The sequence below is a fragment of the Monomorium pharaonis genome, chromosome 1 (assembly GCF_013373865.1).
Source record: "Monomorium pharaonis isolate MP-MQ-018 chromosome 1, ASM1337386v2, whole genome shotgun sequence".
Lineage (NCBI taxonomy): Eukaryota > Metazoa > Arthropoda > Insecta > Hymenoptera > Formicidae > Monomorium > Monomorium pharaonis.
The window spans coordinates 509,967-528,709 of NC_050467.1; the positions used below are offsets into that span (position 1 = coordinate 509,967).

The 18,743-nt window shown below is 32.9% G+C and overlaps 2 protein-coding genes and 1 long non-coding RNA gene across 7 annotated transcripts; 1 reads left to right on the forward strand and 2 right to left on the reverse strand.

Annotated features, from left to right (window-relative positions):
* Positions 1–745: 745 nt before the first annotated feature.
* Positions 746–5,267, reverse strand: LOC105829741 (E3 ubiquitin-protein ligase NRDP1). Of its 4 annotated transcripts, none has more exons than XM_012668804.3 (3): positions 4,867–5,267; positions 3,056–3,643; positions 746–2,817 (listed from the first exon to the last, which is right to left on the reverse strand). In XM_012668804.3, exons 1-3 carry the CDS (start codon positions 4,954–4,956, stop codon positions 2,548–2,550), a joined length of 948 nt encoding a protein of 315 aa, XP_012524258.1. In that variant the 5' UTR covers positions 4,957–5,267; the 3' UTR covers positions 746–2,547. The 4 variants fall into 4 exon arrangements, with proteins under 4 accessions (XP_012524258.1, XP_012524256.1, XP_036138461.1 ...); XM_012668802.3 differs by having other exon boundaries at positions 3,056–3,661; XM_036282568.1 differs by having other exon boundaries at positions 3,056–3,685; positions 4,436–5,265.
* Positions 5,268–6,248: 981 nt separating this feature from the next.
* Positions 6,249–18,553, forward strand: LOC105829740 (peptide transporter family 1). 2 transcript variants are annotated; one of them, XM_036282662.1, is made up of 11 exons: positions 6,249–6,506; positions 6,850–7,002; positions 9,054–9,094; positions 14,451–14,529; positions 15,079–15,316; positions 15,531–15,799; positions 15,878–15,960; positions 16,174–16,590; positions 16,786–17,014; positions 17,091–17,689; positions 17,848–18,553. In XM_036282662.1, exons 2-11 carry the CDS (start codon positions 6,960–6,962, stop codon positions 18,022–18,024), a joined length of 2,175 nt encoding a protein of 724 aa, XP_036138555.1. In that variant the 5' UTR covers positions 6,249–6,506; positions 6,850–6,959; the 3' UTR covers positions 18,025–18,553. The 2 variants fall into 2 exon arrangements, with proteins under 2 accessions (XP_036138555.1, XP_012524255.1); XM_012668801.3 differs by lacking the exons at positions 6,249–6,506; positions 6,850–7,002; positions 9,054–9,094 and adding an exon at positions 10,954–11,247.
* On the reverse strand, positions 13,791–15,564 carry LOC118644344. Its single transcript, XR_004962158.1, has 2 exons — positions 15,486–15,564; positions 13,791–14,165 (listed from the first exon to the last, which is right to left on the reverse strand). It is a non-coding gene; the product is annotated as an uncharacterized LOC118644344 (long non-coding RNA).
* Positions 18,554–18,743: the final 190 nt, after the last annotated feature.

The window sequence follows — 18,743 nt, forward strand, 5'->3', positions numbered from 1 at the left end:
CACCCTGTATGTAGTTTGCAAAAATTCTTATAGATTTTTGGGAGGGCTCAGTCTTGATATCATTCAGGAAATCGCCATTCTATACACATAACATTTGCTTCTTTCAAGACACGATGTCATATCATTATAAATAATCAAATCGAAATAATTTATGAACATAAGCACGATGTTCGAAAAATTTTAATAAAAGCGCAAAGAGAAAGTAAAATGCATCTAAAAATGCTAAGTCAGTATTGCCCTATATCATAGCAAATCATATATCATTACATAAAAACTATCCCATAAATGCAAAATCTAAAGCTATTAGCAAATGACAATTTTATGCAAATTTAATGAGATAAATTTTCCAAGAAACAATTAAAAAATGTCGAACGTTGTAGAAAACGTAGAGAACGTAGAAAACTATGTGTTTATGAATTATTTTTTAACACAATTTTAGAAAAAATAGTTGCTTTTTTATTATGTAATAGATCTTTTTGAAATTGTTATTATGGTGACAAAAGAATGAATTGTTGATTTTTTTGGAGTAAAAATAGAAATCTAACAAGTACATATATCAAGTGTGGAAAATTATAGCATTATTTACTAAATCACAACCATGAAAATATTTCGTGCAATGCTGCTAATGTAAGTTACATCATTTTTTAAATCTATTTGTTTCGCGTGATTCAAGATGAAATTTATGAATTACATATACAACCCCAAAAGAGAAAAAAATAATATAAGGTATATTAAATCACTTATGATATGTAAAATTTGTGCTTTATTACAATTATTATTATATACTATATATATATTTATGTATAAAATCAGCCTGTTATCGAATTGTCTTACTACAATCTCTAGAATTATAATATTACATCTAAAATTCACGGTGTTTATCAGATAACATAATTTATCGGACAAAAAATACTTTCATTTTTGGGCGACAATCCACGTATTTGATTTTTTTCGAAGACTTATTGGAAGTAACGCAAGATGTACTGAATACAGATGCGTTTCCGAGAGAACAAATTCTAATATTTTTATCCTATCTCATCTCGCGGCATTATCTTATAAAAATATATTACAAGAATGATTACTGTCAAAAAGAATAAATTTCAATAATCTCTTGGTCCTATACCAGTCATACATCGTGGCAAGATTAGAAGCTACATAAAGAAGCATTTATCGTTACGCGACTCGTAACGCGACAAATCATAGGTCAGTACTGCGATACAAACTAACTAATTGTTACAATAATTAATTTACGTAGAGTGTTCCACCACTATCAAATAATATTTTGATAGCACTTTGTGAAAAATTTGAATTCAATCTTTCTTTTAACAGACGATAGAACACCCTAACACAATGACGAGTAAGCAGAATGTGTCATTAGCTTAAAGCAAGCAAGCTATTTGTGCATGATTCAGTACAGGATAATTAGCAACAAATTTTTAGGAAATGCCTAGATTCGTATTCAGTCAAATGATAACGATTAACTTGTTTAAAATGCATAGCTCTGGACAAACTTTCAAAGAGAAAAGAAAAAACTCGAGGAAGTATGAATTATAAAAGAAAAAAATCGTTAGGAGGAAAAATGTGATTTCAGGACCAATACGCCTCAAGTGTTAAAAAAAAAGTCACTGTGGCGAATCTGTATACCAATTCTGAGATTTCTCATTTGTGCTTATAGATTATGGCAGTTTTCTCCAATCATCGTTTACGTTCCTCTGTCTCTTTCTCTCCTTTCTCTAAAGTATTATAGTAAAACATTCACAGACTTCTAAGTATCCGTAAATGATCCTGAAATGAACGATAAACGAACCGCCGACGAAAAAATATACAATTCGATCAATCGACTGGCTAAGGAGAAGAGGCGGTAGTCGGTCATTTATCACGCGATTTCAGGTTTCTCACCGAAGTGGTGTATCACAGTGCAACGATCCAGATACTCGATTGAGTTTTCCTGTGTGAGGTTCGATCGAGGTAATCAATAACGGCGAGTCGAACAACGTTGACGCGTTGAGTACCATAGGCTCAATTCTGTACTGTCTACCGACAACTATCGGTGTCGTTGCGCAGATATTTTATATGGTAAAAAACCTGCGCAACGACACCGATAGTTGTCGGTAGGCGGTACAGAATTGGCCACCATGTACGGCTATTTACCGTATCGATTACAATTATAATCCCAATCGATCCTGTACGTGACAATCGCGCTTCTAGAATCGCGTATCACAAAGGGCGATAGTGTGCAATCATCGTTTCCGTATGCTACGGCTTCAATTTATCCTCGGAATAAATTCGCATCAAGGACAATCTTGCAATCTCAGCGTTTCAATAACCATAAACGCACGAGTATCCCGAGGTGAAGGAATTTTCCGAGTAAAACGACGACGATCGGATAAGTTTTCGCATTAATCCAATGAAGATCCAGAAAAGACTTATGTCAATCCACAAATGGATATCAGAGTTTGAATTCGCGTTCGCGACATGACATCAGTATTTCTGGATCCGCGTTAGTGTTCAATTAATAACATTGTATTCATATACATATGAATGTCCCTATTCGATACCGTGCGCAAAGATCATCACTAACCCAGGTTCAACCATCATATCTTCCGGCATGTGCATATTGTCACACTGGAGGACTAGCACTGCTTGCTTGCCAGGCACTCTTTTGCACACGTAGTTATCGTATTGTCGTCGAGAGTTCTGTCTGGTCTCGAGGGAATTTAGACCTGGTGGCCACTTTCTCTCATGGCAGTTCTCCATTAGCTCATCAATCACATGAGGGGGACAATTGTACTCTGACAGAGTTCTTTTGATCATCGTCTGCAAACGTCAAAAATTCAATCTCAGGATAAATGAAATCGCCTTTAATTGACAATTGATAAATTAATTGCTATTAGTAACTCGTGATTGGTCACTCACATAAAAATGACATTAGCATGTCATTTTTATGCAAGTGATCAATCATAGGACTAGAAAGAGACACCGATTCTACATTGTATATTTCTTTTTCCGAACAATAGTGTACTCATTCCAGATATTTCCATTTCAATGCTTGTACCTGAAGTAACTCGTCAGGCGTAGAAATCATCCCGCCCCATCTGGTAACCCTAGCGCGTGGCAGAGATGCGGACCATCTGACGACGTCGTCCCGTTCCATCTGATCAGCAATCGCGCGCATTGCCGGATTCGACACTCGAAGCGCGCGCATAAAGTCCTTCAGCAAATGGATCTCACGTTTTTGTTCGTTGATCTGCAGATGCTGTTCGTCAAGTTCACGCTTCATGTCGTTCAGCTTTTGCTGCTGCTGTGTTATCAGATTGCGGAGCTCACGCACGCAATTGTGATCCTTCAGTTCGTTCTTGGGGATGATCAAACTGCAACCCTGCTCACACTGCATTGGTCTCTTCGGATTATATTCGCACTGCTCAAGATGCATGGCCAGACAGTCTAGCTTTACAACCACGGTGCAACCGTATGTGATGTTGTCGCACTTAATGCACAAACGGGCCAGTAGATTCCTCAGAATTCTGGGGACTGCTCTAAGCTGAGTGGACGTGATGGGTGTACGATCCAGAGGGCACGTAGGCTGACGATTTATCCATTCGTTGATACAGGTGCGACAGAAAGCATGCTCACACACTGGCGCCTGCAACACATTGCTCACCTGCAAGTCCATAAGCTGCTACAACTTTAAAGGAATAAAGGATTGTATAAGTACATGCTACTCTTTGGTCAGATAAATCAATGCCTTCCAAGGATAAAATGATGATAATTTTTAAGTACGAAAACAACATGAGCAAATACTTGAAGTTGGAAAACTGTTTAGAAATAGAATTATGAAAAATGTTGAAAATGCATGTAGGAGAGAAGACGGTAGTTTATACAACATATACATACTTTTTTAATTGAATACAAATATTTTTTACCATCATAAGTTCAGTTTTGTGGATTCAATTTCCATTCCCCAGATAAAGCAAACAATACATTAAGCACTATGTAAGTCTTGTAATACAAAAATAATAATTGGAAAACAAAAATTATTCCTGGAATGCGATGAAGTGCGAAAAAATGATACAGAATGAAATACGTATTCGAACGCATTTCACAGCGAAATTATAGGTACAAGAAAGCAAACGTTTTCTGATTCTTTTCTTCTTCTTTGCAACCCAATAGAATTCCGTCCCTCCAGGGACAAAGTAGCACTTTTTATTATACTTGCAAGTCGGAGAATGAGGGCAGCTACAGATTTATGTTTTCTGATTGATTGACGCAAATGACGATAGGTCTGTTTTTTTTTGTCGCTGCACTGGTGCAATAAGTTAGAATAAGACAAATATTTTTTTCTTATTTTAACTTATTGCAGTACAGCAGTACAACCAAAGAACAGGCTTCATAATAAAGGTCAGTAGTATCGCTAAAAGCGATAAGTTAGGCTAACCTGTATTGGCGGATAGGCGACTTCGTGCGCCTTGATTTCGAGGCAAGAGACGTAACGGAAACCAAGAACGACGGAAAGCTTCGGAAAATGAAGCGATTGAGCAAATGTTTACGTGGTAGAAAGCTATTTCTCTTCGCCTCTCGATGTACAAAAACAAACAAAATCTCGTTGCGAATGTCTTCCATCAACCTCTCGCTTGCAGAAACGAGTCGGCAAGATAAACTCAGATGGAGACTCGCGCGAAAAAATCGGACTTTTCGATGCCCTTCACTCCCTTCGAAAACTGAAATAATCCTATTTGTAAAAATTTCCCCTTTTTTTCTCCTCTCGAATTCGAGAAGGCTCTTCGCACAACATGAACGCAAACAGTGGAGGTTAGGGTGGGATACGGTTGTAGGTCGCGGGGTTTCCACGAATCGAGTACGGCCTACCTGAACAGGATCCTCAAGCACGCCAGAGCATATCGGGCACACGAGTTCCTCGTCCACCTCACCCTGGAAACGGCCCACGTCGAACCCCATCGCTCGCGAATACGTCGTCGCCTCCTCGCTGCTCCTCAGTCCACTTGTCGTTTCTCGCAGTCTCTCATGCAAGTCTCGCGATCATCAGGAACGGACTTAGTCGGGGATACAAGGGACTTCCTGGAGCATCCCTCTCCATACTATCCTCGCAAACTATTTTCTCAGATCTCTTCAAATTTCGCTCGCAAATTCAAAAAATACATCTCTGCGAATACACATGAGCTGCGTTCCGAAATTCACTATCAAAAACTATACTAAAAATCTATAATATACGTAACGTAACATGAACTATAGATTTTCAGTATTAGTAGTGAATTTCGGAACGCAGCCACGATATAATTTATTAATATATTTTGTAAATATATATTTATAACATATTTTAAAAATTAATACAGCTTACAAATATTTTGTTAAAGTGTATTCACAATATTACTTGCAGGTGAGCAAACGTCTATATTTTTCCTAAAGTTCTTTCAATATGAATTCTGATAAATCTAAAGTTCTAAAATTTTTCTAATAAAATTTTATAAAGTCTAGAACAATTTATTTTCTGAAGTCTGAAAGTATATTTTTTTAAGATTATAGGATAAGAAAACTTAAAAAAATCTTAGAATATTCGTACATAAGAAAATTTCTAAGAAAAAAAGTAAACTTTCTCAGTAGTTCTCAACATTGTTACAATTTATATGTATAAAAATAACTCTGATAAAAAATTTTGGTATGTGAAATTGATAACGAGAGTTCCACTGCGAGAAGTCTGTAGACGTCAACGAACACGAGGACAGCACTGGGAGAGGAGATCCCTCCTCCCCTTTCTTCGTCTCTGTAACTGGAGAACCCGGGTGACTCTTGCTACTGCTAGACAGCGGATGGTTTTTACCGTTATACATCCGCGACTTCGTTCCCCTTCTCGCGTTAAATGACCCGCTGCTCCGAAAACGAACAGGTCAAAATTAAGCCCACTCCATCATTTATTAATATAGGTAAAACGTTTTCTTTGTCATTTTATTTTGAATACAACGTCCCGCGGAATAAAGAAGAAAGGGGAGAATTTCCAGGTAGCAAGCTGATGTTATTTTCATCATTATTTTGATGTCAAAAAAGAGAAGAAAATAATTCTTTATATATAAAGAGAATAATAAAAGAAAAAAGTTAATAGAGATTATCTATAATAATTCTGGAGTACTATTCACATTCTTCTTACATTAGCATCACTCGGGATGAAAATTAGAAAATGCTGATATAATCAAAGAAAATTAAAATAAATAATCCCTTCAATTCTTTTCGAAAAAAGTATCGAAAAAAAAACCAACGATCAATCGATTTTTAATCGATTGGAGATCGAGGTCGAGCGTATGACGATCTGATGCGCAGGTGCGCGGGCGCGGGTGCAGTGTGCACTTTCGAAGAACGAGTACATACACCGCACCGACCGGACATCGTGGCTGCCTTGACACTTATTTTGAACGCGCGACTTCATGCATGTAATTGCGCGGTAATTGGTATGCATCAGGCACTCGTGTATCCTGATGGTTAATTCTTCTCGATAGGTAATCTCGACAAATCTTTCTGAAATCCTCCCGAGTCCTTTCCAAACGTCTTCACCGTATGTGTTTATCATGGCACGCTTGCGATTTGTTTACGAAGAGATTTCCGGACACTACCACGTATGTCGTGTAACTTAAACGTACTGATAGTAGGTTTTGCTGAAAACGGTAAAGAAAACAAAAAGAGAACATCGCCTAAGTTCCATGTCGTTTGGTTAATTACTCGAATGCCATTCGATACTCGTTTCATACCCACGCGGCAGGATCTTGTGATTTTTGAGAACAATACTGCGGCGTACGATAAAAACTCACAAATGTCTTTGTAATCAGATTTCTTTGTGCACAGGTAGATAAGATGAAGAGCGATAATTCAAACTCGATATTACGGACGAAAAGACGGATCAGTGCCCGATCAAACATCGCGAGAACAAGCTGGACTGAGGAGAATCGGTGACAATGGACGTATTTAAGAGAAAGAATTCCGAAAATGAAATTCGAGGTATCCCATTTTTTATCAATTATAATGGCAGCGTTTCGGTTTCCATCACATAAAAAAATTATTTAAAAATACGATTGTTACTGTTGTAATAAGAGTCTTAGACCTATATCAGATTATGCATTGGAGATTCAAGATTGTGAATTGTGAAGAGAATTAGAGGATTAGAATTCGAATTAAATCAGATTAATTTTTATTTTAATCCATTTCTGTTTGGTTGAATTATAATCTCTAATTCATAATTTCCAATCTCTAATATATATTATGATATAGATTTTTACATGGTCTTTGCATTATCTTTACTTTTGTATTATCTTCTTCCAAGTCCTTACTTCTCTTTGATCCACTTGGAATTTGATTGATTATATGATTCAAGATAAACTGAAACGAAATCTCACCCAACCATGAACATGTTTGAATATTTTTGTATTAAAAAAAATTTTTTTAAGTGATGGAATTACTTTTATATTCCATTAATAATTTTGTATTCCAGAACCAATTTTGTATTTGAAAACTTTATTAATTAAAGATCGTTGTTACAAATTTAAAATTAAAATGAAATTAAAACAAAACATTAAAAGGAAACTGGTACCAATAAAAATCAATTGAATTAAGAATACTTTTCTTTGATATAAACTTCTCTTAATTGCGTTATTAATATTATTTGGTAATAGAAATAATATCAATTTTTTTTTCTCAAATGTACTTAACAAAGCGCTTTACAATTGTCAGTTTCATCGCAGAATCGTTTCGTTATTTTAGTTATATTAATTGATAAATCTATGAATGGTTGAGATATATTATTAAAAGTAAATAACTGAGTTGTCAATTAAATAATTTAAGTCTTAATAGAAACACGGATTGAAAAATGAAAGTGCTGATAGAATGTAAAAAGAATTGTTTTGAGAGCCATTCTATCTGTACTTATAAAAGTAAACGTTAGGTAATTTAGTAATTTAACAAATGTTTAGATTATTGAGGACTTTCTTATCTTACATGAACAGCAGACCATTGTTGTGTCATTTATATAAAATAAAAAAACATAATAAATTACGATAAGTAATATAATAAAATATAAACTGACAAGTAATAATAAAATAACTTGAAATATTACACAATTTTTTAATTATGTATAAAGATATTTTATTACTTATATTGTAGTTAAATAGGACAGAGAGACAAGCATTTGATGACAAGTGATTTAATGGATAGAAAAGTGCTATGCAAACATTGGATTACTAATATATTCTAATAAAACAAAATATATTGCGCTATTTAAGAAGACACAACAGCAACATGATGATAAAACAGCAACAATCAAAATATTATTTTTTTTAAATCAACAAAAATTTTTAAACTGGTATAGTAAACAGTTTTCTTATCTTCTCGAAGAATGTCAAGTATTGCATCCGCAGATATGACTGATGGCAATTGTTAAACTTTACGATAAAAATAATCTCTTTGTCTCTTTTGACAACGTCATTTATCTAGGATAAATCGTTGTAATTAATACAGGAAGCGTGATAAGAAGTTATGGAGTAACGGAACAAAGTCAAAAATGACGTAAACAATATCACTGCATTATCTTATTTTGCTAAATCCAATGTTTTTAGACATTATTACATCGCGATAAATATTCACGATCAGATATTCAACGATTTAATTGTCATAACTATTTTCCTAATGATTCTTTTATCGGCGTAATACGCGATTGGACTGTGACCTAATTTAAACAGCCAAATAGCCGCCATGAATATTGATGATCAGCGTAAATGGTCGTCTCGATTGCTTTCACTAAGATAGATTAAAATAGACTACTAACAGTGATTGATCTTTAAATTAAAACAATCAGAGTTATAAATTATTCAATTTGTCATTATTATAAATTAATCATTGAAATAGATTGTAATTATTATAAACAGAGAGACTTTTAATGGTTATATTGATTCTCAACACTGTATAACTTTGTCAGTTTTGATTTTCCTATGAAAGTATCTATCTTAGACTTAAATATTATGAATCAGCTTCTTAGATATTTATATTACGTGTTTTAGATCACCCGGATAATCAGAGCAATGCCGAGGCGCAAGAAGAGGTAAGATTCAACATAAATATTCATGAAGCATTACGTTACATATGCTTTTATATAATTTATAGTCTATATATATTTAAGTTTTTAAAAAATTTTTTATATTTACGATCTATAAGATTTCAGATGGATAAAATAAATAAGATAGGAATATATCTCCATATTGATATTTGTGTCAGTCTTATTTGATAATTTTGTTTGTCCATATTTCCGGCGAAAATTTGCATGAAAGTACTTGAATTATTTTTGCACTCAATAATGTTACTGCGAGATCGGAAAATTGTTATTACTGTGCACTCAAGCGTGTAACATAATGGCACCTTACATAATTTAATCGTAATGTTGCGGATAAACGCGACTCGCATTTTTCGTGTACGTTATGTACTACGTCAATGTTAATGCGACGAGAAAAAAAAAGAAACGATGTGTGAGAGATGATGCTCGCTGGCAAGCGAAGTCGTCCTCCGATGTTTTTCAATATTACAAAATTGTCACGGATAAATGTCCCGCATCGAATTTACATTCACGTACCATCGCGTTTTTATTGAGCAATCTCTTCGCGTTACTTGTCATCGCGATCCGACCTCGTCGTTTTACGGGAGGGGATTCTGCAATACACGTGATATTCCAGTTTGAGATGAAAGTTTGCACGAAAGTTTCGACGGTAGTTTTTATAAAACGTCGTTTACTTTGCGGATTGGTTTTTCCCGATAGATTAAGAAGATCTCGAAAGATTAGTTTAATCAATTCTAAATTATTTTGTTAACAGTCGGGATGAACAATCGTGTTTTTTGTATAATCATATCTGTTTAACAATGCTTATCTTCCACGGTAAATAAAAGATATGACTATAATAATTCGACTTCAACCGACAATCGTGTCATTCTACTATAATTTGCAGATAATATATAAATGAGGCTTATACAAATACATGTGCATATGTGATGTAATTTTACCAGGAATCATAATCTAACAATTGAATTGACGGATATGCCTGAGATTCTTTTAATTACACTTGTACAGTGCATGTTTGATTGTACTATACAAAATGCGCAGCTTCTGCGATTTTTATTCCGCAAATGCACATAATTTATTTATATCATTGACGAGGCAGCATAAGTCACAGATTTCTAATATTAGTATTGTGACGTTTTCTTTTAATAGTAATAGGCGTGTTGCACGGAATTAATTATTTTATACAGATAGAGATATTTCATACATAGAAATATTTATTAAATGTAAAAGAGAAATTCACACAATTTTGTAAAAAAATTATGCGATGTTTTTATCTTCTTTTCCGCGCGCGTGGAAAAATAATTTTGCTAAAATATTTAAAAATTTAACTGGATACAGACCTTAAAAAAATTATGTTAGACCAGCGATATGTAAGACGCTCAAATATAATGACAAAAAATTTTGACATTCTGGCAATCTACTTGAGCGTGTTCTATATAATTATTTAAAGGATGAAACAAGATCTGTAACTATAATCTAAATTTTTAGGTACTTTAGCAAAATCGTTCTTTTCCCATGTATATTTTATACGTGTACTCTTTCCAATCGTCAACTCGTAATCCCCCGAAATTGATCAGGCTTAAATCGGAAACTATTACACAGCCGCACGTATCTGAAAACCACCTGCAGCGGAAAATAAACGGCAGGTCACACGTGGTCCTGTACGCGACCACGTACTTTCACGTTGTTCCAAATACTACGATGGAACGCACCACGACGTAATGCCTGGCCCGTCACGGATGTATTATGCTCGCTTCGAGATATACTGTGCTCACATGGTGGTGCCTACCAGCCTACCTACCTACCTACCTACCTACCTACCTACCTACCTACTCTGTGAGCAGTATTGTACTCACTAATGGTCGCTGATGTCAGTCTCGATGTACGAGCGCGTACGAGCGGAGCCGTCGAAACCGACGACGAATGATCGGTCGTCGTTACTCCTCGATCTGGTCGTACGTGGACGTGCGTTGTAACTTATCGGGCAGAATATCTCGCCCGATGAAGTGAACACGATCCTCGCGGTAGTGATCGATCTTGATATTTACATCGGTTCTCTCCCTCTCCTCTCTCTCTCTCCATCGTGATCGTGATTGTGATCCACTGCGCGTACGATGACTGTGAATAAAATGAATGTGCGGCAGGTAAACTTATTAAATGGTAGTGAATAAAGTAAATTTTATCTAATACTCATTTTTCTGAAGGACAGACTGAAGGATAAACTAGAAATCGCTTTTGCTTACGAAGAAATATTGCAGAATTATTTCAGAATTTTACAAAATAAATATCGAGAGAAAAGTGGTGAAACCTTTATTGCAGATTTGTACTGCAAGAAAGAATTGTCTCTGTTCAGATTCTTACTTAAAAATGTAACGTAAATTCATGTATACTCCGTCTTTGTCACTTTTCGGTTTTTTAATAAAATTTAAATTAAATTATCCTTGATTTGATCTTTGTAGATGTGTAGATCCAAATTTATTTAAAAACTGCTCTATGAAATATTTTATAAATGCTTTCATTTCTTGTACATTTTTACGCTGAAAAAAACAAATATGTGTTACAATTTAAATATGCACCATAATATTTATTTATTTACATGTGTATTTTAAATTATACAACAATTGACGTGATTAGGCTCGGAAGATAAATCAGTTTTTCAATTGAGCGCTGGTTCACTGACTCACTTCCATTCACCTCAACATACCCGACTAATTCTCTTAATCACGGCCGTCTACTATACTTTCTCTAAGACGCAAGTTTTTTTACAAGTTCTCTAATCCCTTCCGATTTCCTCGTGCGGATAATAAATGCGGATACTGCGAGACATGATTTCCGTATACAAACAAAATTAGTAAATACCGATGATATTACCGTGCATATCTGAAATTAGATCATCTTTTCGAGCTCCTCATATACATGCATTATTATCAAATTGTTTATTCACAACGTAACTACTTGACGAGCATTATCGAGATATAGATTTGATGAAGCAATTATCAAAAGGAAAGTACAGATATTGTAGATTAAGATATCTTTATAATCTCTGCGAGTTTTGTCACATTCGTGCGTACTACGTAAATGCATTAATCGTTGAAAAAGAGCGTGCTTTATCAAGAGTTGTAAATATTCTATGTGTTTTTATCTGTCTGCATTCGTAAACTTTCCACTAACAATAAGTAATAATATAGAATATAGAGCATCTTGGAAGTTCCTTCTATAACTCTTTAAACTTTTTTAACAATCGAAATTTTTTTTCATATTTATAAAATCTTAAAACACATTAGATTTTACTTTAAATAGATTAATAAAAAAATTAATAACACATTAAATTTTATTTTAAAAGAATTATATTAAATCTTATCTAATTAGTAAAATATTAATAACATATACCTAATATTATTAAAATTATATGAACAATGTTGTATATGAATATATAGATTAATAGCTTACGTCGATAATAGCTTTTTAATCTTTGAATATTGAGAATATTTTCATCAGAAGAGTTGGTGCGTCCTCTTTAAAAATATATATATAATTAGTATTTATTGCTAGAGTGTGATATCTTCAACGGTGTCATATTTTTCCATGACATTTAAACAATCGTTGAAGTAATGTTTCAATAACAGCGTAGTAATAAATTGATAATCTTAAACGATATTTTCTGAGATAAATGATGATGTTATTATTATTGTTGAAACGTTTAAAAAAAATTACAAACGTCTTATAATTAACATTGTTTTATAACAATATGGAATTGCGTCAGGCTATTTTTAAATACTAATGTCTTTCATATCAATTGATAGTATATCGTAATGCAATGTATATTGTGCTTTACATCATTCGCTATCGATGCTCGCATACGTGCCTACGTCCGTCAGAAGACAATGCATCATCGACTTAATTGTCAGAGCAATAACTGAAAATGGATCATTGTGAAAATTATTTACTACACAACAATCCATTCATGCAAAAACATGTTTGAATTTTTAAGTTTTTTGTATACCTGTAAACAACCTTAGTTTTAAAAGTCTAATTGCAAAAACAATTTTGTAAAAGTTTATTTTCAAGGTTACATGATTTTATATTGCCAATAATTTTTAATTTACTATTTCATAAATGTCTTTCTGTTATTATATGGATGTATATCTCTCACTCATTTCTTTGTTAGAATCTTTATTCATTTCAACATTTCTTTGTTATATTTTAATATATTATATTCAACTTTCTTATATTGTTATATATTAATATTCAATATTTATATTTTAATTTTAAATTTTATTAATTTCCAAAGACTTAGTAAATATCGACACAGCGGAAATAATAAATACACACTCTCGTAATTTGAGAACATTATGTGAAAATGCAAATTATCTCACGCAAAGTATTGTGCCGGTTTATTTTGTTATCTTGCTTCTAAAGTCTTTGTCCCTAGTCGTTAAGCTCAGACATACGGCACAAATGATAATTCGGTCGGCACGACCTTCATATTTCGATCTTCATTGGGAAACCCTGGAAAATTAATGTGCCTGTTGTGTAATGATGTTAATCGGGTCAATGTGATTGCGCTAGATATTTTTCTACGAAAAGCTACTATCATAACATAGGTCAAATGTCTCGTTAGCAGAAAATGGGCTTTATTTCTCGACTAGTTAAAATTTTATTTTATTTTAGTACGAATTATTTTTTATTTTAGTACAAACTGAATTCAAGAATTAAAATGACTGAACTAGAATTTAATAAGTAGCTATCAATTTAACTCGATTTCTATTTAAGTCTTTATATTAACAATTAAATCGCATTTAAAACTTGTAAAAAAGTTATTCTTATTAATGAAATAAGTAATAAATTAAAATTACATAGTAAAATTATAGTCAATAAGTAATCGCAAAATCAATAAAGAATCTCTGAAGTTGTAGCTTTATTGATTAAAAAAAACATCTAATTTTTTCAATTATACCTCCCATAATCTTTTATCTGAGCTATATATTTCTTGATACTGATCAGCTAGTTGTCAGGTATAAAAAAGTGAGCCTTTGAATGCAAAGTTAGAATGAACAAAGTCCTGAAATTTAAAGCATTTGTTAATGTGAACAACATTTTAGTTAATGTAGATAAGCTTCATGTTACTTCAACTGAACTGAGCCAACTGATAATTTCTAGTTGTTGCAACTGACTTATTTTTTCCGTGCATATTATATCATTTTTGCGGTTTTTTATTGATTGTACTATGTACTTAACATAAAATAATTTTTTAAACACATTATTATATATTTAATGAATTTATATTTAATTTTTATAATATGTTATTGCAAAAAGAATAAATTTTTCTTCTTAAAAAAACTTTTAGAAACCGAAGTATCCCAAAGCGGTGTTCTTCATTATCAGCAATGAATTTTGCGAGAGATTTTGTTATTATGGAATGCGCAGTAAGTATATAAATTGTTAATATATATATTAATTTAACGTTAGTCACATTGCAGTTTATGTAATTTAAAAAGAATGCTACGACAAATGAGTATAATTGCTTCTTTAATGATAATTCTGGCTGAAACTAGCAGTTTTTAATTGAAGGCACGGAATAAACTTTTCGTTTTACTATTATGTATTGACAATTTGATTGGATGCAGTTTAATCTCTGTAACATGTATTATTATGGAAATACTAGCAACAAATTTGATAATCTCAAACAAATGATATTTTCTGAGATTTTCTTGTTTTATTGTATTATTTTTCTGAGTAATATTTTATTACATTATATTTATCTTTCTGAGATCCGTAAAATCTATAAAAATATCAAATATTTAAAATATCAAAAGATACATTGTTAATAGAACTCATATTTTTATTTAAGTCGATAACTCTAGTAATATTATTGAGATAATAAAACTTTGATGTTAATTTTGAATCTGATTCATTAAAGAGAGATACAATTCAATAAAAAGAGATCATGAAACTAACGTGAAATTATTTTTTAGCCGTCCTGTCTTTGTACTTATTTAACATGTTGGAATATAGTCAAGACACATCTACAATAATCTATCATGTCTTCTCCTGTTTGGTCTATTTCTTTCCGATATTTGGTGCGATACTATCCGATTCGTGGCTCGGAAAGTTCAACACTATATTTTATTTGAGTATTGTTTACGCGCTTGGACAAGTGATTCTATCTCTGAGTGCGGCAGGGAGTGCAGCATTACCCAGTGCACCCTCAAAGTTAGTATGAGACATATATTTAAAATAAACATTAATATTAACATATCCAAAAATAGCATAGATTATAAAAGAAATAACTTCTGCATCTAAAAATCTTAATATCTCAATTTAAATATTATAAAATAGAATTTAATTTAAATATCATTTTAGCGCTGTTAATTTTAAAGACCTTTTAATTCTTGTCGACAAAAGTAAACCTTTTCCAACTTTCCAGGGAATTTTCTATGGTAGGTTTATTCCTAATAGCACTTGGTACAGGCGGAATAAAACCTTGCGTATCGGCCTTCGGTGGCGATCAGTTCATCCTACCTCAGCAAGAACGACAATTAGCAACGTTCTTTTCTCTCTTCTACTTCTCTATTAATACAGGTTCCCTAATTTCAACTTTGCTGACTCCGGTGATTCGTGAAACACAATGCTGGAAAAAAGATTGTTACTTCATAGCATTTTTAGTACCAGCCATTTTAATGATTCTATCGATTGGTAAGGATAAGAAAATATAAGATAAAACTTTTCCTATCCATATAGATGCAGTTTTATTAAATGAGAATTTATTTTCAGTGATATTTGTTTTGGGAAAAAGACTGTACAAAATAGTGAGTCCCACGGGAAATCTCATCGTTAAAGTTTCCAAGTGCATTTGCGTAAGTCGTATCTCAAATCATTTTAAGTACTTCAAAGATTCGCAATAAAGATTGTTAATGTGACAAAGACTATCATATAACAGCATTGACTGTATAATTAAAATATAAATTACTATTTAAAACACACAAGCTAAACCAATCTCTTTTACTTTCTCTAAAATAGTTTAGAATGTACATATTTTAAATATATGAAACTTTATCTTTTAAAACCAGCATGCGATTTACAATAAAATCAAAGGCAAAGGAGAGAAACGTGATCATTGGCTCGATCATGCCAATGATACTTATGACAGCAAACTGATCGAAGATATAAAAATTGCACTGCGGGTCCTGAAATTATTTGTACCACTGCCAATATTCTGGGCGCTGTATGATCAGCAAGGCTCTCAATGGACATTCCAAGCAACACGAATGGATGGGCAAATAGGTAGTTTTGTGCTGCTACCCGATCAATTGCAAGCCGTCAATCCATTGTTGATCATTATTTTTATACCAATCTTTGAGACTTGTATCTATCCAATTTTCGCCAAAATACATTTCATCGATACGCCCTTGAAGAAGCTCGTTGTTGGCGGATTTTTGGCCAGCGTTGCTTTTGTTGCAGCCGGTATTGTTGAATTAGAAATCGAGGTAACAATAAATTCTGTATATGTATATACAAAATGTTTGATATATATCCTATGATACAAAGCTTGTTAAAAATTTCTTAAAAATATATATGACAGCTTCAATTTATTTATATATTACCACATATTTCTATAGTTATTGCCAAACTTAAACTATGAAAAATTACAATGCTTTACATCTTAATTTTTATGATTCTAGAAAACATATCCAAAATTACCGACAGATGGATTCGCTCAAATACGAATTTTTAATACAATGGATTGTAGCGTGAGCATAAATATGATAAACCAAGATCCCAGCTCAGTACCCCCGCTAAATATGGTAGAATTTTTAGAAGTAAAAGCAAATGGGAAAATTACAATACCCTATACAGCAAATTTTACAGACTGCATTAATAAGGGCTATGAAAAATTGCGAGACCCAAAAGGTAAAATTCATCAATAAACAAATATCAATACATTATTAATACTTTACCATACATTTTATATAACTTTTTTTATTAGAATTCGAAATTACGGGCGAGGAGAAAACTGCAACATCTTTGGTTTTAACGCCATTAGGATTAGAACATAAATATACGGACACGGTAAACAAGCACGATAAGGGCAATCCGATGGTTCGTGGTCTTATATATCTTGCGTCCGATTTAAATAACGCTAAATTGGAATTGCGTAAGGATAAGACAGTAGTAATGTCAATTCCGATCATCAGTTCAAATTTTTCACAATCAGAGTTAGAAAAACTCGAAACTCCAAGCGAATATGACATCTACCTAGATGAAAAACTACTACAAAAAAACGTGCCTTTTAAATCCGGTGGAGTGTACACCATAGTGGGTTCTCTTATGCACGAAAACGATCAGCCAAAAAGCAATACAGTTGCGGTTACGCCACCTAATTCACTGCACATGGCCTGGATGTTGCCGCAGTATGTCATCATCACGATGGCCGAGGTAATGTTCTCCGTGACGGGTTTGCAGTTCGCCTTCACTCAGGCACCAGTGAGCATGAAGTCCTTGCTCACAGCAGGTTGGCTGCTGAGCGTGGCTTTCGGCAATCTTATTGTAGTGATCATAAAGGGTGCGCGTCCCTTCGAGCGGCAAGTAAGTGAAATCGATCATTATATGATTAGTAAAATTCACGCAATTTTCTGCTCTAAATATTCATTTCTTTTCATTTTATATTTCTTACGATGTTTTTTTTAATTAAGCACTGAGCAAAGCACATGCAGACTAAATTTCTTTATTTAATTATTTTGCAGGTATTCGAGATTTTTTTATATGCTGGTTTGATGGCGGTAGTTATAGCGTTATTCGCCGTGATGACCATATTCTACAAATACGTAGAAATATCAGAAGAAGAAGATACTAATGAAGTCATATCCATGGAAGGAAAGGTTGGAAATATCAATTCAGCCTATAAAGAAGATGAAAAATGACAGTAAAAGACGACTGAGTGAGAAATAAATAATTTCCACGTATTCCCTTATTCGAAGAGAAAGGGAACACGTTCTGTATCTTATTAGAAGATATCTTGTAAGTGATGTGATTGCTCGTACATCGAAAGTTCATTCGTTTCTATTGAGCATCTATTAGCCTCGAAAAGTACGATCAACAACAGGAATCTTCTTTTTCCCAACACATAATCTCACTTTTTTGTGAAAAAAAATCATGACAGACTGAAGATGCAAATTCTATAATAGCAAATAATGCATTTTAATTAGAAAGGAAAAAAGAGTGAATGTCTAGAGAAGTCTAGAGTAACGACATATTTTATACTACAGGGTAAAAGTTAAAATTTCAGAAATTATAAATAAGAAACGTTAATAGACATTATATTTTTACAAGAGATTATAGCCAATAAATTGTTATTAAAATTGTACTATGAATGATGAATTCAAACCGGTGAGGTAAAAATTATACAACTAGGAATTTTTATAAAATGAAATTAAAAAATTAATTATATGAATATTTTGAGTGAAAAATTACAAGCGACCGAAATTGCTTTAGTGAATTATTTAAAAAATTTATATAATTGATAATTATATAACCGGACATGTGTTTCAAAAGAAAATAATTTTTAAAAAATTTTATAAATATTTATAAATTTCAGATTTTATTTTTTTTAAATGTTAAAAAAGGAATAATAAAATTAGCG